This window comes from Colobus angolensis, unplaced genomic scaffold (assembly GCF_000951035.1).
Source record: "Colobus angolensis palliatus isolate OR3802 unplaced genomic scaffold, Cang.pa_1.0 Scaffold46, whole genome shotgun sequence".
In the NCBI taxonomy this organism is placed as follows: domain Eukaryota; kingdom Metazoa; phylum Chordata; class Mammalia; order Primates; family Cercopithecidae; genus Colobus; species Colobus angolensis.
This window is the reverse complement of record NW_012118043.1, coordinates 10,324,605-10,348,762: the sequence shown is the minus strand read 5'-3', so window position 1 is coordinate 10,348,762 and position 24,158 is coordinate 10,324,605. Positions and strand designations below refer to the sequence as shown.

Genomic DNA, 24,158 nt, shown 5'->3' with positions numbered 1-24,158 from the left:
CCATTCGACCCATCAATCCCAATACTGGGTATATACCTGATATGGTTTGGCTCTGTGTCTCCACCCAAATCTTACCTTGAATTGTAATCCCCATAATCGCCCCACATGCCAAAGTGGGACCAGGTAACTGGGATCATGGGGGCAGTTTCCCAGATGCTGTTCTCATGAGAGTGAGTTCTTTGAATTTTTTTTTTTACTTTTTGAGAAAGAGTCTCGTTCTGTTGCCTAGACGGGAGTGCAGTGGTGCAATTTTGGCTCACTGCAACCGCCGCCTCCCAGCCTCCCTAGTAGCTGAAATTACAGACGCCCGCCACCGGCCCAGCTAATTTTTGTATTTTTAGTAGAGACAGGGCTTTCACCATGTTGGCCAGGCTGGTCTCGAATGGTCTGCCCTCCTTGGCCTCTAAAAGTGCTAGCATTACAGGCGCGAGCCATTGCACCCAGCCGATAGTGAGTTCTCACGAGATCTGATGGGGTGTGTGTGTGTGTGTGTGTGTGTGTTTTGAGATGGAGTCTCGCTGTGTCACTAAGGCTGTGAGTGCAATGGTGTGATCTCAGCTCACTGCAACCTCCACCTTCTGGGTTCAAGTGATTCTCCTGCCTCAGCCTCCAGAGTAGCTGGAATTACAGGTGCACGCCACCATGCCCTGCTAGGTTATTTTTATTTTTTCTTTTTGAGATGGAGTCTTGCTCTGTTGCCCAGGCTGGAGTGCAGTGGTGCGATCTTGACTCACTGCAACCTCCACCTCCCAGGTTCAAGTGATTCTTCTGCCTCAGCCTTGTAGCTGGGATTACAGGACACACCACCACGCCTGGCTAATTTTGTATTTTTAGTAGAGATGGGTTTTATTATGTTGGCCAGGCTAGTCTCAAACTCCTGACCTGAAGTAATCCACCTGTCTCGGGCCTCCCAAAGTGCTGGGATTGCAGGCATGACCCACTGCACCTGGCCTGATATCTGATGGTTTTATACGCCTCTGGCATTTCCCCTGCTTGTACTCATTCCCATCCTGCTGCCCTGTGAAGAATGTGCCTGCTTCTCCTTTGCCTTCCGCCAAGATTCTAAGTTTCCTGAGGCTTCCCCAGCAATGCAGAACTGTGTGTCAATTAAATCTCTTGCCTTTATGAATTACCTAGTCTTGGGGAATTCTTTATAGCAGTATGAAAACAGACTAATACAATACTCAAAGGAATATAAATCATTCTATCATAAAGCCACATGCATGCATATGTTCACTGCAGCACTATGCATAATAGTAAAGACATGGACTCAACCTTAATGCCCAGCAATGGTAGACTGGTTAAAGAAAATGTGGTCCATATACAACATGGAAGGCTCTGCAGCCATAAAAAAGAACAAGATCATGTCTTTTGCAGGGACATGGATGGAGCTGGAGGCCATTATCCTTAGCAAACTAATGCAGGAAAACCAAATACCTCATGTTCTCACTTGTAAGTGGGAGCTAAATGATGAGAACACGTGAACACACAGACGGAAACAACAGACAGTGGGGTCTAACGGAGGTGGGAGGTCTGGAGGAGGGAGAGAGTCAGGAAATGTAACTAATGGGTACTAGGCTTAATCCTGGGTGACAAAATAATCTGTACAAGTTCCTGTGACATGAGCTTGTCACAGGAACATACCTGCACATGTACCCCTGAACATCAAATAAAAGTTAAAAAAACACTTTTCATCCATATTCAATAAACTCAGAAAAAAACATGCAATCCCTAGCCACAATATAAGAATATATGAATATGGACAGCAGGAGGATGAGCAGAGATCATTAAAAATAAAAGAAAGGGTAGAAAAAGCATGACAACCATATCTCTAAGAAAAATGAGCACTGGGCGTGCAGTGGGGGGCATACCTATAATCCTAGCACTTTGGGAGGAAGGCTTGAGCCTAGGAATTTGAACCAGACTAGGCAACACACTAAGACCTCTTCTCTACAAAAAAAATAAATAAAAAATAGAAAAAAATAAAAAAAAAAAAAAAAAGGAAAATTAGCCAGGTGTGGTGGCACATGCCTGTAGTCCCAGCTTCAGGAGGCTAAGGCAGGAGGATTAATTTAGCCCAAGAGGTTGAGGCTGCAGTGAGTTGTAATTATGCAATTGCACTCCAGCCTGGGTGACAGAGCAAGACCCTGTCTCGAAAATAAAAATAAGCTATTTTGCTCGGTAGAATCCAGACACCATCAGGTATTAGTAGCAGGTTCCATAGAAGATGAAGTGTGTTATGGTCTGAAACTAGGAATATCATCTCAAAGTCTGTATAATAAGCAATTAAATCCCCAACTCTCTACTCCAAGCCAGGCAGTCAAGAAATTCCTTTATGACCATTCATTTTGGAAGTCCAGACATTTATCTTCTCAAGAAAATAAACCAGAAATCCAGAGTCATCAGACATATATGTGTGATTATGTTTGGCTTGTGTGAGTGCCCTGAGTACTTCTTCGTTCTATCCAACTCCAAAAGAGCAGACAGCAGTCAAGCTTAAGTGGACTGGAAGATCCTTCTGCAGAGGCTGAACTTCTCCAGGGAAGACAATTATCACTACCAACGTTTGAGGGTCTATAAAAAAATATTAACTGACCACCAGACTGCTCAATAGTGATGTCACCAATCTGGAAGCCAGAGTCAATGTCCCACCATGACAGAGGTGCACACACACACCCCTTTGCTATTGAGCTTTTTAGTATCTCACTATCAATAATGACTACAGAGCCAAGAAACACATATTTGAGGAAAATGTCCAATATGAAAGACAGTTTAAAAAGCAGAGAATAAGAAGAAAAAAGGTTAGGTCTGAGAGCAGAAGAAAACCTCAGAGAAATAATTAATATCATCAAAGAAAAGGTACCTATGAAACACAGAATGTTTAAAAAAGGGAGACTTCGGCCAGGTGTTGTGGCTCATACCTGTAATCCCAGCACTTTGGGGAGGCTGAGGAGGGCAGATCACCTGAGGTCAGGAGTTTGAGACCAACCTGGCCAAAATGGTGAAACCACATCTCTACTAAAACTACAAAAATTAGCCAGGCATGGTGACACATGCCTGTAATCTCAGCTACTCAGGAGGTTGAGGTGAGAGAATCCCTTGAATCCAGGAGGTGTAGGTCATAGTGAGCCGAGATCATGCCACCGTACTCCAGACTCCATCTCAAAAAAAAAGAGGAAGACTTGGAAAATAAGAAAGAACTCTTAGAAATGTAAAAGGATACTCAAAATTAAGTTTAATAAACATGAGGTAATACAATGGACAGAAAGGACAAAGAAATGGAAAATAAACATACATAACAGTGTATCATTACAAAAGTTCAGAATATCATCATGAAATTTCAGTAACAAACAAACAAACAAACAAACAAAAATCACAAAGCTTCCAAAGACAAGAAACAGGATCACAACCACAAGTCTAAAATTAGCACTGGACTTCTCAATGGCAACGTTGGAAACTAGAAACAAATTCTTAGAAAAATAATTTTCAATTATGAAATTTATATTGGGTCAAACTATTAAGCAAGAAGTTACAACATATTTTTCAGGCATGTAAAGTCTCAAATACATATTTCCCGAATTCCCTTTTTCTCAAGAAACTATCAGAAAATATGCTACACAAAAAGAAGAGAACAAATTAAGAAGAAAGAAAACGAAAGATGATAAAGGATCTAAAAAAGAAAGACAAAAAAATTCAAACAGCAGAAATAGAATTAAAGAGCATATAAATTTTAGAAAATGAGGCACGATTTAAAAAAATTAAAAGCAAAAAAAGTCAAAAAATTGATTAGAACACGTTTAAAAATAAAACAAAAAAGCTTCACAAGTACACATGACAAAGAAACTTAAAATAACAACAAATTATGGCATAGTCATAAGATGGGACCATTATAGAGAATTTTTATTTTTGTACTTTTCTCTTTTTCTGAATTCTCTATAAGTAGTATATGTAATTTTATATATACTGAAAATATTCTAGTGTACAATATGAAAACGAAAAATATGTTCAAAAATTTTTCAAGTTAACTGCCCTCTTTACAACCAAACCAAATAAGCTCTGCTGTTCTCTATATTAAAATCACAAGGATATGAAGAGACACTTCTCAAAGAAGACATTTATGCAGCCAACAGACCCATGAAAAAATGCTCATCATCACTGGCCATCAGAGAAATGCAAATCAAAACCACAATAAGATACCATCTCACACCAGTTAGAATGGCGATCACTAAAAAGTCAGGAAACAACAGATGTTAGAGAGGGGATATAGAGACAGGAACGCTTTTACACTGCTGGTGGGAGTGTAAACTAGTTCAACCATTGTGGAAGACAGTCTGGTGATTCCTCAAGGATCTACACCTAGAAATACCATTTGACCCAGCCATCCCATTACTGGGTATATACCCAAAGGATTATAAATCATGTTACTATAAAGACACATGCACACGTATGTTTATTGTGGCAATATTCACAATAGTAAAGACTTAGAACCAACCTAAATGTCCATCAATAATAGGCTGGATTAAGAAAATGTGGCACATATAAAGCATGGAATACTCTGCAGTCATAAAAAAGGATGAGTTCATGTCCTTTGCAGGGACATGGATGCAGCTGGAAACCATTGTTCTGAGCAAACTACCACAAGGAGAGAAAACCAAACACCGCATGTTCTCACTCATAGGTGGGAAATGAACAATAAGAACACTTGGACACAGGGCGGGGAACGTCACACCCCGGGGCCTGTCGTGGGGTCGGGGGTAGGGGGAGGTATAGCATTAGGAGAAATACCTAATGTAAATGATGAGTTAACAGGTGCAGCAAACCAACATGGCACATGTATACCTATGTAACAAACCTGCACGTTGTACACACGTACTCTAGAACTTAAAGTACAATTTAAAAAGTATAATTAAAAAAAAAAAATCACAACATTGGGCTGGACGTGGTTGCTCATCTGTAATCCCAACACTTTGAGAGGCTGAGGTGGGTGGATTGCCCGAGGTCAGGAGATCGAGACTAGCCTGGCTAACATGATGAAACCCCATCTCTCCTAAAAATACAAAAATTAGCTGGGTGTGGTAGCACACGCCTGTGGTCCCAGCTATCGGGAGGCTGAGGGAGGAGAATCGCTTCAACTCAGGAGAGGGAGGTTACAGTGAGTCGAGATTGTGCCACTGCACTCCAGCCTGGGCAACAGAGCAAGACTCCATCTCGAAAACAATAACAACAAAAAACAACATTAGACAATTACTGAGTGACTGATGTATGTTACATATTTAACATAAATTATTTCATCTATATGACTCAGGAAACAAAAGATAAATTATTTCATTTAAGCTTCCCAATACTACTGTGAGAAAGGACTATTACTATCTATGCTATACAGATGAAAGGCAAAGGAGTTACATAATTTGTCCAAAGTCACCAAGTTAATAAATTCAAGATACATAATGCTTATAAAGTAATTTTAAAAATCTTTGTTTCTTTACAAAAACTGGCTGCCAAAAGAAAGCTGATTTTCAGAACCAATGATAGAATGTAAAAGAGAATAATCTAAGAAAAATGATAGTTCTTCAGTTAGAAAATTTCAAAAGTTATTCTAGACCTAAACATACAGATTCAAAATAGTAATCACATTTTAAAGTTATACTTTATTTTATGGGTATAACTACATGATACAGTGGTATTTACAGATTTGGCCAATTATTGGGCATTAATCCCATGAGAACATCAGAGGTCTATTGTATACAAACCCTAGAAAACTGAATAAAGGTTTTATATCTGGAGGAGGGGTGAAAAACACAACGGTGAAAAAGTAAAGTAAGATAAAGTAAAAGTACAAAGCAATGAAAAGGTCAAACTCAAGAAGAATTTTGAAAAATGAATATAAAAAATGTAAATACAAAAAGAGCAATTATTTATACTACATGGTCTATTCTTTGATAATACCAGATTGCCCTAAAATTTTCACATCTTAACCATAGAAACCAGAAATAATCTGTGTGGTTAAAAATCATAAAATAATTATTGAATTTAATAAACAGAATATGGGTACTGAGCACCAAAGATAAGTAAAATGAAAATGCAGGGTGGGTGTGGTGGTAATCCCAGCACTTTCAGAGGCCGTGGTATGCAAACTGCTTGAGTTCAGGAGTTCAAGACCGTGAACAACATGGCGAAATCCCAACTCTACAAAAACTACAAAAAAATTAGCCGAGTGTGGTGGCATGCGCCTGTGGTCCCAGCTACTCGGGATGCTGAGGTGGAAGAATCACTTGAGCCTGGGAAGTGGGGTTTGCAGTGAAATAAAACGATGCCACTGCACTGCAGCCTGGGCAACAGAGTGAGAATCAGAAAATAAACATGCATTACAAAAAGCAAAAGATAAGAAAATGCATGCCGTTCATTTTCTTAACAGTGGTTCTTGAAAGTTTATCTACTTGTTTATTTCTGATTTCCCCATGTCTGCCATGTCTTATTACTTTTTATTAAAACAGAATAAGCAAATCAATAAATTCTGAGTAAAACCATAAATGAAGGGAAATATTGGTAAATACTATTATCCTTTTTTGTCATTAAAGAATAATAGAATAATAGGAGCAGCTTACTAAATGCCAAGCATTGTCCCAAGCGCTCCTAATCTCTCCTTTCCCACTTTGCAAATAAAGAGAGTAAGACCAGCTATGTTAAGGACTTGTCCAAGGTTATCCAATTAGTAAAAGGCAGAGACAAATATGAATTCAGACAGTCACTCCAGAACCCATTCTATCAACCACAGTACTACATGGTTTCTGCAACTGAAGGCCAAATAAAAAGACTTCAATTTTCTGAGGCAAAATTATTTTCAGCCTCTGATTATAAATTAAAGCAATTTCATATGTCATTTCTTTCCTCAGAGGAAAAGTCCGGAGATGCTGACTCTGTAAGAAATGTTAATCAATAATGAACCATATGTCAATACAAAATCAACCATAAGGTATAAAGAAATGTTTATCCCTCAGGAGTCTGAGAGTGACTTATTGATAAGCACTGATGAAGACTGGCCTCGTGATGATCTTGACCACATTTTCTAATTTTTTCACAAACTCATTTTAGGAGGGAAAAAAGAGAATAGAATCAATCATCATGTCATCATTAATATAAATTTTGTATTTTAACTCCCCTTTGTTCAAATTAGAATTTTCTCTTTAGAAGTCAGAGGTAGCCAGTATTAATATATTTATAACATCACAGAAAATTATGTGAGAAAGTAACAAAAAATTAAAACATTAACCAACATTACTCATCCTGAATGTTGCCCTCTAACAAAAATTTGAAGTCAACAAGTTGTAAAGTATTGGTGTACATTTTAAAAGCAAATGCCTAAAAATAAACATAATCCTGAAAAGTGATTGAGAGTAAAATTATCTTCATAATACCAAACAACAAAGTGGTAAAACAAAGAAAATCTTATCTATTTTTGACCTTAAAAAGAAAATATTCCCTCAAAAAATAAAAATGTCATCAAATTTGAAAAAAAAAGTTCCCAGTCTCAGATTGTAAATCCACCAAAATAATTATGACACAATGTTTCTTACGTAAATTAAATCCACAAACTGTACTACTATGTCCAACTGAGATAGCTATTTCAAATAAAAATAAGGGCACTTAGTTCTAAAGATCAAGAGTTAATAAAAACTATACTTTAATGTAAAGCTTCTTTATTAAAATGGGTCAAATAACTAGGACAGTATGCTTGAAAATTCCAACGAAAGGATTAAAGAAAATATAAAATTTAATTGTTAACAGTCTCTTTCAATTTAATGGTAAAATATATTCCAAAAAGAGAGTTTACCTCCAATGGAAAAATAAGAATATACTTATGTATGTGGAATAAACAGACATAAAGAACTACATAATGATAAAAAAAACTTTTAATAAAAATGTAGTGAAAGTATACAATTAAATGCAATGCATAAACACTGACAATAGGGACACATATTTAATTCATAACAAGAAAATGGGATATTTGGAAAACAGATTAAAAATACTACTGATAAGACCACTCTGATGACTTATGAAGCTCTGGAACTCATCACATCTGTACCCTACAAAATAACTAACCTGATGGTCTCTCTTCTCAGCTAAGATATAAGCAATGTCAAGGAGCATTTTATTCCAAAGCCGATAATCATATCTGGCCATAACTGCCTTGTAACTGTCCATGCACATAGTCTTTGAAGCAGAGGATTAAATGTTCCTGCCCATTTTATCTAGTCCCCAAGACTTGTCCTGCAAAGTGAATAAAAATGATTATCTTTTAATCTATTCCTCGTACATATATCATTAAAAATAAGAAGAGGGCACAGATGAGAACAAAATGTCCTTGAAAAGATTGATAACTGTTGTCCAGCCCGGAATTAAGTTCTCAGCAAGCCCTCTGTGCTTTGTTGAAGGGTAGGTGACTGCTATGTCTCACATTTTATACAAATGAGCCTTGGAAGATATGACCATCAATTAGCGTAGACACATGGGAATTACAGTAATACTTTAAAGTAAATTGAGAGAACTGAAAAGTCAGTTTTATCCTTTGAAAATTTGGTATAAACATATGTTGTTTACTTTGCTTTTTGATATCTGATTTTGAAAAATAATTTCAAATTTAAATAGGCTACATGATGATATTAATATAAAAAGAACATAGGTGAAAACAAAACCACATTCATCAAGTAGTTTTAAAAGTTATGATGAACACAGGTGGACTGTGGAAAAGAGAAACAGAATGGCAATGGGGGGAGGCAGGAGACACTCAATTCAAAATGAATAGGAAGAAAGCCATAATGAAAATATATTTAAACATATATAAGATTAGCAGATGGAGATAACCAAAGGGATAAGTATAGAGAAAACAATACAATGAAAGTTACTAAAAATGAACAAATGAAAAGGAGAACTGAAATGGACCATCATAAAGGCAGTAAAACACAGTAATACTGCATTTACATGGCAGTGAAGGACAAATGCAAATGACTTAAAGTGCATTGTTCACAAAATTAAAACAATGTTTTAAGAGTCAAAATATTGTGCATATTTCTATAATATAGCACTCCTCTTGTGTTCTTAGAGTAAATCGCATACAATTAATCTTTTAAACAGAATGCACACAAGTTTCTAGATTAAAGAAAGGTAGCTTGCCCCTACAGAGAAGCCAAAGATTGTGCTCTATCTTGAGATCTGTAAACTAATTTTTGTGTCTTCTTATTTTAAACGGTCATTTTACAATACTATCAGCCCTCAACTTGTTGCTTCTCCTTCCCTCTTGGCCTTGGGAAACCCAGATAATAACTTCTGTATCAAAGTAAATTTGTTAATTTTTATGACCGCAAAATTGGTTATTTACAAGCAATTTCTACTTTATTTTTAAGTTTTGTGTTTTTTTTCCAAATTGCTGAATTTCCTATGCATGTGACAACCAGGTAAATGGGCATTACTGTGCACAGAAAGAAGTAAGATAAAAAGGAATAGAAAACAGAAAGAAAAGAAAAAAAGCAAGGACCAAATGCAGAGGATACTACTAAAGGCTGTGGAATTAGAAAAAAAAAGTATAACATTATATAACTGTTTGAATAATAAACAGTATTTTTACAGTAACTTTTTAAGAAGATATTCTCAAAACACAGTATAAACTGTATCTGATGTATGTTCTACATAGGTATTTTTCAACAAATTATATTTTCAATATTTTGAAAACAGATAAAATTGGGTAAAATATTTCCTTCTCTTCCTAATAATGAGAAAAGAATACTCTCAGAAAAAACAAACTGTGCTTCGTGTTTATTTGGTTAGGACTGTAACTAACAGAATAATAAACACTAATATGAGTTAATATGAATTAACTGAGTAAGGGAAAAATGAGAATTGGGAAAAAAGAATGTAAAAACATATAGATGACTCCAGTTATTATCTTATTGGCTTTGGGCAACAGGTTAAGCCAAAAACAAAAAAAACAAAAAAAAACAAAATTTTAAAGCAGACATCTGCAATGTGTAGTTCCCAAATCACCAGCATCAACATTGCCTGGGAACTTCTTGCCCAGCAATCTGTTTCAACAAGCTCTGTAAGTGATTCTGGTATGTGCTAAAGTTTGAAGAACAGACCTTTAAAGAAATTAGATAAATGAGAAATTAAAATTTACATGCAAAATAAAATGTAATTAATGAATCTAAATCTGGGTTGTCATGATAAGTAAGATGAATATAGGCAAAGTTACTGCTACTAAAAAAGATGTAATTTGGGATTATTTAAACATACAATTATGAACACCCAACGAGTATACACACACACTCCATTATGAATGAAAAAAAAATAGTCATTTTAGGTAGGCACAGTTAAAGCAGTGAAGGAAAAATAGAACAATTGCTAAAATAAGAAAATTACCTCGTTACTGAAAGTCAAGAAAAAAACGAATATAGTTGGTTGACAAGTTGTCATAATACCTCTAAAATAAAGCAAAAGTGAATACTAATCTGTTAGTTCTTCAAATTATCTATAGCCTACCTTAAGAACTGATTTTAAATACGTTAATATTTGAGTATGCTTAAGTTATTATAGCACTAGGAATAGAAGAATGTTTGTTGCCCTAATGGATGGAATTGTTTCAAATATATAAACAAGTATTTACCCACTTATCTATAATAATAATGAGCAATGAAACAATGTAATTATGCAATTAAAAAAACAATAAATTTGGAATTTCAACTATTATTACTTGGGTTTTCCAAAGAATTTGGCCTAGTGGTCTCTTAAAATTTCTTCAGTTACAAATAAGGATGTACATTAGTAACTAAACATTCAGACAGACATTTGATGACACTGGCCAGAAAATTTCAATTTTCATTCTTGAGGTTGGTATCAAATGCCAGTTATCAAAACAGGCATAAATTTTAACAAAAACTATTCAAATGAAAGTTTTATTCTAATTAAAGTTTTAATTAAATCTTATTCTCATTAAGTTTTTAATCAGAATAAAACATATTCAACAAAACTAAATGAAAAGGAAATAAAATGTTGATTACTTACCAGCCAGGGTACTTGTATGCCTAAAAGCTCTGACCTGGGAGTCTGACAAACCCGTCAAAAGGGAGATTACTGTGTCCATCATATACTCATCATAAATTATGCTATACTGACACTGTCGAATTAGGACTCCAATAAATTCACAAAAGTTTGAACGAAATTTTTTCCACTGAGGTCCAGGCATAGTAAGAGGATAATCACCACTGTCCTAAAAAAGAGAAAAGGAACACATTAAGCATGTCATATTATAGCAGTTTGATCCAAGCTTTTTTTTTTTCTTCCTACCTACATAGGAACCCTGTTTTGCAAAGTCATTACAGAAAGAAATAGGTGACTTTCATAGTACATTTGATTGCTTTATCTTTATTTGGTTTTGATCTGCCACAACTAAGTAATTCTTAAAGTACTCAAAATTACTATTTTAGAAACAGCATCCACTTTATCGTTCTAAGCCTTTCGTTGAAAATAATAGTCTAGGCCGGGCACAGTGGCTCAAGCCTGTAATCCCAGCACTTTGGGAGGCTGAGACGGGCGGATCACGAGGTCAGGAGATCGAGACCATCCTGGCTAACACGGTGAAACCCCGTCTCTACTAAAAATACAAAAAACTAGCCGGGCGAGGTGGCGGGCGCCTGTAGTCCCAGCTACTCCGGAGGCTGAGGCAGGAGAATGGCATGAACCCGGGATGCGGAGCTTGCAGTGAGCTGAGATTCGGCCACTGCACTCCAGCCTGGGCGGCAGAGCGAGACTCTGTCTCAAAAGAAAAAAAAAAAAGAAAAAAAAAGAAAATAATAGTCTAGTTTGTTGTATTTGGTTCTTAGTTGAGATAATTTGAAATAGTAAAAAAAAAATTTTCGAAGTTTAGACAAGAAAGGATGATTGCCATTTGAATTTTGATCAAAGTAATAATGATACCTGTGTCATATCACATCTTTCAATGTTTTAAATTGAATTTTTAAGAAGTGATAATTTCAAAAGTATAAGCATTTCATTGGGAAGTCCAAAAATAATCTTATATATCCTAAACTCCAACCAAATTTCTTCAAATTTTACTATGAACTTGATTTTAATTCCACTTCATACACTGGACTGATTAACTTTTCTAAGAAAACAATCTGAGTTTTTGGTATCACCAGGTTGTGTCATCTTGTTTAAAACACAAAACTTAGAGTACAACCCAATTGGCTAGAAGTTTCCCTCTCTATCTTAAGACACTTTAGTACAGAAATGGAATTTAACAAGGCAGAGAATGAGGAATTCTGTGAACACGGTTGCCTGAATATTCTCAATGTGTAGCTTTTTGTCTTTTTTAGAACAAAGTGCTGCTAGGCAAATTTGTTTAAGTGAGGCTTTGAGCTCTGCTGGAGTCATAGGAAAGAGAACTAGTGTGATATATGGAATAGCAGATCCCAAGAACAGGTAACAAAAAGCAGACACTAGAAGAGACTGGACTCAGAGTCAAAACCCGAAAAGAAAGTTAATGTTGGTGTTAGATGAGTTGTAGGGAGCACTACATGACTGGGAGTGTGAGTATAGATTGGAGAAGTTACATAGACTAGAAAGCAAAGATGCTTCCTAAAGGCATCTCACCAGCCTACCTGCTGCTTTTATATCACAAAACCCCACTATAGTAGAGTTCCTCTTGTTTTATACCAACTGAGAATTAGCCATTTTGTGATCCACAACAACTGAACCTGGGCCTAAGGGAAGTTACAAAGAAAATAAACGACCTAAACAGGCCCAACATCAAGCAAGGAAGGGAAGGCAGAATAATCCGCACTTTAGAAAATCTGAAAAAGAAGCATACTTCAATAGATTCAAATGTAGTACAACAAACAAACAAAACCCCTAAGGAACTCAAATATTTGATTTCTTAATTAAACACTTCAGTTCATGAATTGAAGAGAATAATTATTGACAGGAGATACATGAGTAGCCTGGAAAATATGTAAGAAATATCTGAGGGAAAAAAATGTAATTTGCTAGATGAGTCTTCTGGAAAAGCCTTTTAAAATGAATGACATAGGATATTATGATCTCTCCATTCCTTTGTTCCTGCTTTTCACTGATCTGAAATGCATACATGATGCGGGATGTTCAGTCATCTTGCAACCATGAAGGGACCAGTTTGAGGATAAAGAATGGTTGAAGAGAAAAATGGGAGAAGTCTAGGTCCTTGATGTCTACTCCGACATTTACTCTACATGACAAACTCCTTTGAGTTTTAAGCCACTATTGGTCAGCTTTTCTGTTACTCAGAGACAAATGCATTCCTACTGTTGGAGAAGAATTATGAGCAGTGAAGAAAGATGAATTATTTAGTAAATGATTCTGGTACAACTGGTGGTCACTAGTGAAGACTAACCTAGGAGAGAGAGAGACCCTGTCTCAAAAACAAACACAAACAAACAAAAAAACACAAAAAACTATATTCCACAGGACTCAACCAGGTACCAGGTACTCACAACAAAGCCTGGGGACAGGGCAGAAGAACATTTTAACTAATCTCTCTTGTTAACGCAGGTCTACAGGGGGTAATCCTGAACTTCTCGGGGAAAAGGTAAAATGTCTGGCTCACTTCTCTAGACCCTTCTCTTCTATAAAGTAGCCTCAATCTGGTGGGAAGAGGATTAAGAAATGGAGTCATCCCCAACGCACAGCAAAGACCCACTGCAGCTGAGAGAAGAGTGGAAGAAAACACCCACTGCTTGGGGGGAAAGAAGGAGACAAAACAATGTCCTGAGACCTGAATCCTATACCAATACTAAGCAGAGGTTTGCCAGTATTAAAAGAGGGGCAGAACCCTTCACTGTTGCTTAATTGGGAATAGCCAAAAACTGTATGTTATGGCTTACTGTGTGAAGGTAACTAAGTAAAAGTGTTTCATGACTTCAGAGTATATCCATGCAGAGCCCATTATTTGAGTTTTTGATGTTTAATAACTTTGCTAGAAAAATCTGTAAGAAAAGAAAAAAAGCATCTGCAAGTGATTAATGTAAGCCCTGTGTATGTTTGAGTGAAAGTACTACTTCAGGCACGCTGCCTCCTGGTAACAGCTATGCAGGGAGGAAGGGCCCACACTGCTACACTTCTGATCCCCTTTTGTTTTACTGCCCAAAGCTAAATATATATTTTTGATAATACATAACTTCTCTTTTACTAAAAGATAGTGTCTACCCATAGAAATGTATTTTGAAAACACTTACTTTACACAGCAATTTTGCATCCATTTAAACTAACCTTTTATCAATAAAGCACTATTTATATATTTAAAAAGAAGAAGAAGAAGAACGAAGAGCAGAAGCCCCCACTGAATGCCAACCACAGACAACACAGAGGTTGGCTGCTACAGAAAGGAGAGACAGGAAAGCTGAGGAGGCCCCTTGGTGGCTCACAAAGCATAGTTAAACTGAGGGAGGATTAGGACAATAGATGCCCCCATCATAGCGCCAGGCAATAAGCAACACCAGTCTACCACTAGCGGAAGGGATAACAGTGTGGAGACAGATCCCCTCTGTAGCACTGGGGTGCAGACAGCAGAGGTATGTGAGGGTGAAGCCTGAACATTGAGAAAAATTTTGGTATCTTAAGCAGTAGTCAATGGCACTTCATCACTAAAGATATCTGAAACCTGTGATACATTAGTGATAGCAGCAACAAAACACAATTTCTGACTCAATTCCTGACTAGAATAAAAACGTATACCATTTGAAACTTTTAGCTTTTTTTATTTGTACCATGTGCAAATATCACTCTAAAAATTTTTTGGAAAAAGAAAAAATTTCCTGTATCCACTTCAAGAGCTTCCTAACTCTAATACAACTAGTTATAAATTTCTCCTTTATATACATACTTACACATGACAGGTAAAAAGACGTATAAAGATGGGCAGTGGAGTGACCTCCTTATACTAAACGACTCTTCTCCCCACAATCTCTTCTTTCTCTGCTTTATTTTTTTCTGCATAGCATTTATTGCCATCTATCATATCATAATATTTTGCTTAGATATTTTATTCATTGGTTTTTTTTTCCCCCTAACTAAAATGTAAATTCCATGAGGGTAAAGATTATTTTTCGCCTAGTATATTCAGTGCTATATCCTCAATGCTTAGAAAGTAATAGACACTCAAATATTCCTTGATCAAATGAATGAATCATTAGTCCGGGCAAGGTGGCTCATGCCTGTAATTCCAGCACTTCAGAAGGTTGAGGCAGCCAGATAACCTGAGGTCAGGAGTTTGTGACCATCCTAGCCAACATGGTGAAACCCCATCTCTACTAAAAATGCAAACATTAGCCGGGCATGGTGGCATGAGCCTGTAATCCCAGCTATTTGGGAGGCTGAGGCATGAGAATCACATGAACCTGGGAGGTGGAGGCTGCAGTGAGCAGAGACTGAGTTTGTGCCACTGCACTCCAGCATGGGTGACAGAGTAAAACTCTGTCTTAAAAACAAAAAACAATTGTTTGAAACTATCCACATAAATATCTGTGAGGACACACCATATTCCTGAAATCAACAGAAGAAATTCCAAATTCTACAGTGCCATTCTCTAACTTATCACAATGTTATAGTCAGTGCTTAAGATGTAAAACCACATCTGTGAACTTATATATCACCATAATGGGAACAACTTTTCATTAAAACTTTAAGGATACTGAAAACCCTGACTGAGATTCACTCTCTCAGGTGATCCTATACATTCCCAAACTCCACTGAAAGATAGAGCTCCTTCCTGGTTTTTCTGGGGAACTTCTATTCACGTTTTAAAACTAATTCTAAGCATAAATATTTTGTGAAGCCCTCACACTTCAGATAATCAACTCATCCTTTGGGTTCTCACTGAGTCTTGTATACTTCTCAGCTATTAAACTTGTCAAGGTATAATTGCAATTAGTTTACAAAGCTCTATCCCCCTTTAGGATGTGGGCTCATGATCTACAACTGTCTCTAAATATACAGTTCCCAACTAAAAGTTGGGCTACATTAAGTGTTCACTAAATGTTTATCAAACACAAAAATAAATTAATCTCATAAAAATAAAGTTGGAAAAACCAAATTGTTCATTTATTCAACCCTTGTTAAAAAGTTATACCTGGGAGGGGCTTCAAGATAACTGGTTAGTGTCATTTCATACATCATCCACTAAGAGGAACAAAAATATTAAGTATACAGGCCAGATGTGGTGGCTCATGCCTGTAATCCCAGCACTTTGGGAGGCTGAGGTGGGTGGATCCATTGAGCCCAGGAGTTTGAGACCAGCCCGAATAACATAGTGAAACCCTATCTCTACTTAAAAAAAAAAAAAAAAAAAAAAATCTGGGCATGGTGTCACGCTGGTAATCCCAGCTACTTGGGAGGCCAAGGCACAAGAATCACTTGAGCCTGGGAGACGCAGGTTGCAGTAAGCTGAGATGCACCACCGCGCTCCAGCCTGGGCAACAGAGCTTGACTCCATCTGAAGGAAAAACATACATATACTAAGCATAAAATCACAACCTGAATAAGTCATCCACTGGAATTCAACGGAAATGTGACAGGAAATAGTTAAAGGAAAAAAGGAGAAGAAAGCAAAGCAGCCTGCTTGGCCAGGATCACTTGAGAGCCAACAGAGACTCCTCAACATGAGGAGAAGAAAAGTAAGAGATCCTCAATTGTCTACATTCCCACAGTGGCCTCCTGCAATTCTAGCAATGGAAGAACCCCTTGATCCTCATGGGTCCTGAAACTATAATGAGCTGCCGAGAGACCGTACAACAGCACTGCTCCAGAGAGGAAGCGCATGCTGAGTCCCACAAATTCCCTGAGACCTGAACAGCAACAGCAAGGCACTATTTTAGAGGTCTAACCCCGACACACTCCACACTATCCTGGAGCCCAAGAGTGCTGGGCTGAGACACAAGAGACGATTGGGCTGCTGCCCCCAGGATATAAATGAGAAAGACCCTGGCCTACCACATCTGGATCTCAGGCGTAACTGAGACAAGGGCTACTACCACTAGCACAGTGGTGCGGAGGCAAGCGTGGTGCACGTGTTCTCCTCCTACCAGTCTAGGCTGTTTGCCACTGAAGGCAGCACTATCCTCACCAACAGCACGGTAGCAGCACAACTGCCACCACCCCCTACACAAGCATTCCACTGATAACCTGGGGATTACCTCGTCCCTGCCTACCACATCTGGCACCTGCACACACTATCAGAGGACCTGAGGACAACCCCACCCAGCCCTGGTTGCCCCAGCCCCATACCAGAGCACGGAACAGCCCAGAACACCAATGTTGGGACCAGAACACTCCTCTCAGGTACAGGATTAAGCCTACCTACCCAGCTGCTACCACCACAGGTAGCACCTACCTGTATGCACCACTTGTGAGCCTGGAGACTGGCAATCTAGCACACTGCAGCAACTGCCAACACCAGTGCCCACTTCCTGGGACACAGATGTCCTGCCACTTTCACAGCCCATGCCACACTGGCTGCCCAGTGTCCCAAGAACCCAAGAAATAATCCAGAGACTGCACACATCCAAAATCAAAGCCAAAGAGTGCCACCCAAAGAAAACTTCACCTAACATCTTCGGGAGAAAGTCCTTCCATGCAAAAGCAAACAATTCAAAGAAGCAAACTGCAGTAACAGATGTGCAGATATCAATTACAGACACAGGAAACATGAAAAAGCAAGGGAACTTGATATCTCCAAAGGAATACAATAATTCCCCAGCAACAGATGGCCCCCCCCACCACCAAAAAAAAATCACTAAGTCCTGGAAAAGGAACCCAAATTATTTATTCTAAAGAAGCTCAGTGAGATATAAGAGAATTCTGAAAAACAATACAGAGGACTCAGCAAAACAATTCAGGATATAAACCAAAAACCAAAAATTTAACAAAGAAACAGATATCATTAAAAAGAACCAGGTCAGGCGCTGTGGCTCGCACTTATAATCCTACCACTTTGGGAGGCTGAGGTGGGTGGATTCCCTGAGCTCAGGAGTTCGAGACCAGGTTGGGCAACATGGCAAAACCCCATCTCTACCAAAAATACAAAATATTAGTCAGGCATGGTGGTGTGTGCCTGTAGTCCCAGCTATTTGGGAGGCTGAAGTGGGAGAATCACGTGAGCCCAGGAGGCAGAGGTTGCAGTAAGCTGAGAGATCACGCCACTGCACTCCAGTCTGGGCGACAGAGAAAGACCCTGGCAAACAAAACAAAAAAACTCCCACAAATTTTGGAACTGAATAATTCATTGAATAAAATAAAGAATACATTTGCAAGCTTCAACAAAAGACTGGATCAAGCAGAAAAGTGAGTATCAGAGCCTGAACACAGGTCTTCTGAGATAATTCAGTCAGACAAAAATAAAGAAAAATGAACAATGCCTTTGTGACATATGAAATACCACAGAGCACCCACATGTTCAAATCGTCCCAGAAGGCCAAGACAGAATGAAAGGATTTTAAAACTTACTTAATAAAAGAATAGATGAAAACTTCCTAAGTCTAGCAAGAGATATAGACATTTAGATACAAGAAGCTAAGATCCAAAAAGGTCGTCTTCATGGCACATTACAGTCAAACTGTTTAGAGTCAAAGAATTCTAAGAACTAGCAAAAGTGTCTAGTCACATATAAAGAAACCTTCATCAGCCTACCAGTAAATTTCTCAGCAGAAACCTTACAGGACCAGAGAGAATGGGACGACATATTCACCCTGCTAAAAGAAAACAACAACAACAACAACAACAAAAACCTGCTAGTCAACAGCACTATATTCAGCAAAACTATCTTTAATAAATGCAGAAGTAAATGTTTTCCCAAACAAGCAAAAGCTAAGGAAATCCATCACCACCAGATCTGTTCTACACAAAAAAACTGCTCAAGGGAGTCCTAAAACTGGATGTGAACGAACAATGCTTACCATCAAGAAAACACACAAAAGTATAAATCTCACTGGTAAAGCAAACACACATATGAGGAAGATAAAAAAATCAAATGACACTGCTACAGAAAATCACCAAACAACAAACAATAAGAGAAAAAGAAACAAATAATATTACAAAACAACCAGAAAACAATTAACACTATGACAGGAACAAAGGGTCGTATAGTAATATTAACTTTGAATGTAAATGGATTAAATACTCCACTAAAAAGACAAAGACCAGCTGAGTAGATAAAAGACAGTATCCAACTACATGCTGCCTACAAGAAATGCACTTTACCTGTAAAGACACAGACAGACTGAAACTAAAGGGATGGACAAAGATACTCCACACAAATAGAAATGAAAAGTGAGCAAGAACAGCTATACTTATGATGAGTGAAACAAACTTTACATCAAAAACAGTCACAAAGACAAAGGTTATTATATAATGATAAAGAGATTAACCCAACAAGAATATTTAATAATTTTTAGTATATATGCACCCAACGGGGGAGCATCCAGATTTATAAAGCAAACATTACTAGATCTAAACAGACTCCCAGACTATAACAGAGAATTTAACACCTCACTCTCAGCATTCGATCATCTACACAGAAATTCATTAAAGTAACACTGGATTTAAACTAGACCTTAAACCAAATAGACTTGACATTTATAGGACATTTTATCCAACAACTGCAGAATACACATTATTCTCCGAGATCGGACAAGACCAGGTGCGTTCAGGGTCGTATGGCCATAAACAGAATACACATCATTCTCATTAGCACATGGATAGACTATATGTTAAGCCACAAAACAAGTCTCATCAAATTTTAAAAAATCAAAATCATATGAAATATCTTCTCAGACCACAATGGAATAAAACCAGAAATCAATACAAAGAGAAACTTTGAAAACTTTACAAATATATAAAAATTTGAAAACACACTCCTGGCCGGGCGCGGTGGCTCAAGCCTGTAATCCCAGCACTTTGGGAGGCCGAGACGGGCGGATCACGAGGTCAGGAGATCGAGACCATCCTAGCTAACATGGTGAAACCCCGTCTCTACTAAAAAATACAAAAAACTAGCCGGGTGAGGTGGCGGGCGCCTGTAGTCCCAGCTACTTGGGAGGCTGAGGCAGGAGAATGGCGTAAACCCGGGAGGCGGAGCTTGCAGTGAGCTGAGATGCGGCCACTGCACTCCAGCCCGGGCAACAGAGCGAGACTCTGTCTCAAAAAAAAAAAAAACACTCCTGAATAACCACTGCGTCAATGAAGAAATTAAGATGTAAATCAAAACATGCCTTGAAATAAATGAAAGTGGAAACATGACATACCAAAACCTGTGGGATATAGCAAAAACTGTACTAGGATCAAAGTTGATAGCAATAAACACCTGCATCAAACGAGTAGTAAGGTTTCAGGCCAGGCACAGCAGCTCACACCTGTAATCTCAGCACTTTGGGAGGCTGATGTGGGTGGATCACCTGAGGTTAGGAGTTCAAGATCAGCCTGGCCAACATGGTGAAATTCCATCTCTACTAAAAATACAAAAATTAGCTGGGTGTGGTGGTGGGTGCCTGTAATCCCAGATACTCGGTTGGCTGAGGCAGGAGAATCACCTGAACCTGGGAGGCAGAGGTTGCAGTGAGCCGAGATCACGCCACTGCACTCTAGCCTGTACAAGAGCAAAACTCTGTCTTAAAAAAAAGAAAAGTAGTAAGGTTTCAAAGAAACAATTTAACGATGCACCTCAGGAACTAGAGTAGGAAGAACAAACCAAATACAAAATTAACAGCAGAAAATAAATAATACAGATCAGACCAAAAATAAATGAAGCTAAAACTAAAAAAAAAAAAATGGATCAATGAAATGAAAAGTTGGTTCTTCAAAAAGATAAAACTGATGAACCACTAGCTAGACTAACAAAGACCCAAATTAAAAAAAATTAGAAATGAAAAATGAGACATTACATCTGATAACACAGAAAACAAAAGATCATCAGAGACTATTATGAACAACTATACACTAACAAATTGCTTGATCATAGTATATTACCTTTTTCATGTGCTGTTGACTTTGGTTTGCTAAAACTTTTGTATCTAACTTCATCAGGGATGTTGGCCTGTAGTTTCCTTTATGATGTTGTTGTTGTTTATGCTGTGTCCTTATCTGGTTTTGCTAACAGGGTAATGCTGGCCTTCTAAAATGACTTACTGAGAATTCCCTCCTCTTTAAGTTTTTTGGAATAGTTTGAGGAGGACTGGTATTATTTCTTCTATCTTTGGTAGAATTCAGCTGTGAATCCTTTTGGGCCTGGGCTTTTCTTGGGTGGGAGACTTTTTATTACTGATTTAATCTCAGTACAAACTCACTAATACACCATGATCAAGCAAAATTTACATAAGGCATTCAAGGATGGCTTAATATATGCAAATCAACAAATGTGATACATAACACCAACAGAATGAAAGACAAAAACCCTCTGATCATCTCAACAGATGTAGAAAAAGAATTTGGTAAAATCCAACAACTCTTCATGATAAAAATTCTCAATAAACTAGGCAAAAAAGGAATATACCTCAAAATAATGAAGTTTATATACGACAAACTCACAGGTAACGTCATACTGAATGGGGAAAAATTCAAACCTTTTCCTTTAAGAACTGAAACAAAACAAACATGCCTACTTTTACAAGTCTTATTCAACATGGTACTGGAAGTCCTAGACGGACCAATCAGTTAAGAGAAAAAAACAAAATGCACCCAAACTGGAAGGAAGTCAAACTGTCCCTCTCAGCAGATGACATGATCTTATATTTAGAAAAACCCAAAGCCTCTACCAAAAAATTCTCAGAGCTGATAGCAGATTCAGTAAAGTGCTTTACATTTTTTCAACACATAAAAATTGGTTTCTATATACCAATAATAAAACAGCTGTAAAAAATCAAGATGGCAATCCCATTTACAATAGCTACAAAAAATAAAAGATCTAGAAATAAAGCTAACTAAAGTGAAGGATCTCTATAAGGAAAACTATAAAAGGCTGATGAAAGAAATTGAAGAGGACACAAACGAATGGAAAGACATCTCACGCTCATGATTCGCAAGAATATTGGTAAAATATTGGCACCAACTGAAATTTTTTTTAAAAAGGTTGGTAAAATGACTGTGTCGCCTTTTTTATTTTTATTTTTTGCATTACTATAAAGAAATACCTGAGACTGGGTAATTTATAAAGAAAAGAGGTTTACTGGCTCAGGTTCTAGAAGCTGTATATGAAGCACAGTACTGGAGTCTGCTCATCTTATGGTGACGTCCTCAAGGATGCTTATAATCACAGCAGAAGGTGAAGGTGAGCCAGTGAATCACACGGTGAGAGAAGGAGTAACGGGGCAGGGGTGCCACACTTTAAAAAATTACCAGATATCTTGTGAATTGAAAGTGAGAATTCACTCGTTACTGCAAGGAGGATACCAAGCCACTCACGAGGGATCTGTCCCCATGACCCAAACACTTCCCACCAGGCCCCACTTCCCACACTGGGGATTACATTTCAACATGAGATTTAAAGGGGGCAAACATCCAAACCATATCAATGACCATATTGTCAAAAGCAATATATAGATTCAAAGTAATCCGTATCAAAATACCAATGTCAGTTCTCACAGAAACAGAAAAAAAAAATCCTAAAATGTGTATGGAACCAAAAGAGAGCCAGAATAGCCAAAGCAAAGTTAAGCAAAACAAACAAACAAATGAAATGAAATAAAACAAAAAAAAAACAAAGCTGAAGGCATTACAGCGTATTAGCCAAAAGAGCAAAGTACTGGTATGGAAATAACCACACATACCAATTGAATACAACAGAGAATCCAGAAATAAATCCACATATTTATAGCCTACTGATTTTTGACAAAGGTGTCAAGAACATATACTGCAGAAAGTACACCTTCCTGCAATAAATGATACTGGAAAAACTGGATATCCATATGCAGAAGAATGAATCTGAACCCCTATCTCTCACCTTATATAAAAAACTCAAGATAAATTAAAGACTTAAATGTAAGACCTGAACCTATAAAACTAGTAGAAGAAAACCCAGGAAAAACAATTCAGAACACTGGTCTAGGCAAATAATTTATAGCTAAGACATCAAAAGCACAGACAACAAAAACAAAAAAGGCAAACAAGATACATTAAACTAAAAATAAAAAAGCACAGCAAAGAAAACAACAGAGTGAAGAGACAACCTCTTCAATGAGAGAAAATATTTGCAAACTATACATCCAACAATGACTAATACCCAGAATACTCAAACAACTCAACAATAAATTTAAAAAAAAAAATAATCCCATTAAAAAGTGAGCAAAGCACATGAATAGTCAACTCTCAAAAGAAAACTTAAACGGTCAACGGGTATATGAAAAAGTGCTCAACATCCATAATCATCAAGAAAATACAAATTAAATGGGCAATGAGATATCATCTCAACCCCGTTAGAATGGTTATTATTAAAGAGAAGAAAAACAACAGATACTGGTGAGGATTTGGAGAAAAGAGAACTTCTACACACTGTTGGTGGGAATGTAAATTAGTACAACCACCATGGAAAACAGTGCGGAGATTTTTCAAAAAACTAAAAATAGAACTACCATATGATCCAGCTACTATGTATTTATCCAAAGGAAAATAAATCGATATATCAAAGGGATACCCACACGTGCAAGTTTATCACAGCACTATTCACAATAGCAAAGATATGGAATCAATCTAAGTGTCCATCAATAGATGAATGGATAAAGAAAATGTAGCATATACATACAGGAAACTATTTGGTTATAAAAAAAATAAAGTCATTTGCAACAGCATGAATAGAATTGGAAATCATTATATTAAGTGAAATAACTCAGAAACAGAAAAACAAATACCACATTTTCTCACTCATATCCATCAGCTAAAAAACTTGATCTCATGGTGATAGGGAATATGATGATAGATACCAGAGTGAGAAAGGCGTGTGAGGAGAAAACGGAGAGGTTGGGTAAATCATCAGGTATCTTGTGAACTCAAAGTGAGAATTCACTCGTTACTGCAAGGAGGATACCAAGCCACACATGTAAATTCTATCTAACTTACAGTTATAATGTTCGATAGCAGGCCCGGGTGACTACAGT

General features: G+C 37.4%; 1 protein-coding gene across 2 annotated transcripts in view; it reads right to left on the bottom strand.

Annotated features, from left to right (window-relative positions):
- STAG1 (stromal antigen 1) overlaps positions 1 to 24,158 on the bottom strand; it is a 301,019-nt gene that overhangs the window by 176,603 nt on the left and 100,258 nt on the right. For both annotated transcript variants that reach the window (XM_011958167.1, XM_011958168.1), the window contains exon 6: positions 11,056 to 11,260. In XM_011958167.1, coding sequence (XP_011813557.1) covers positions 11,056 to 11,260 — 205 coding nt within the window. The remainder of the gene's footprint in view (positions 1 to 11,055; positions 11,261 to 24,158) is intronic.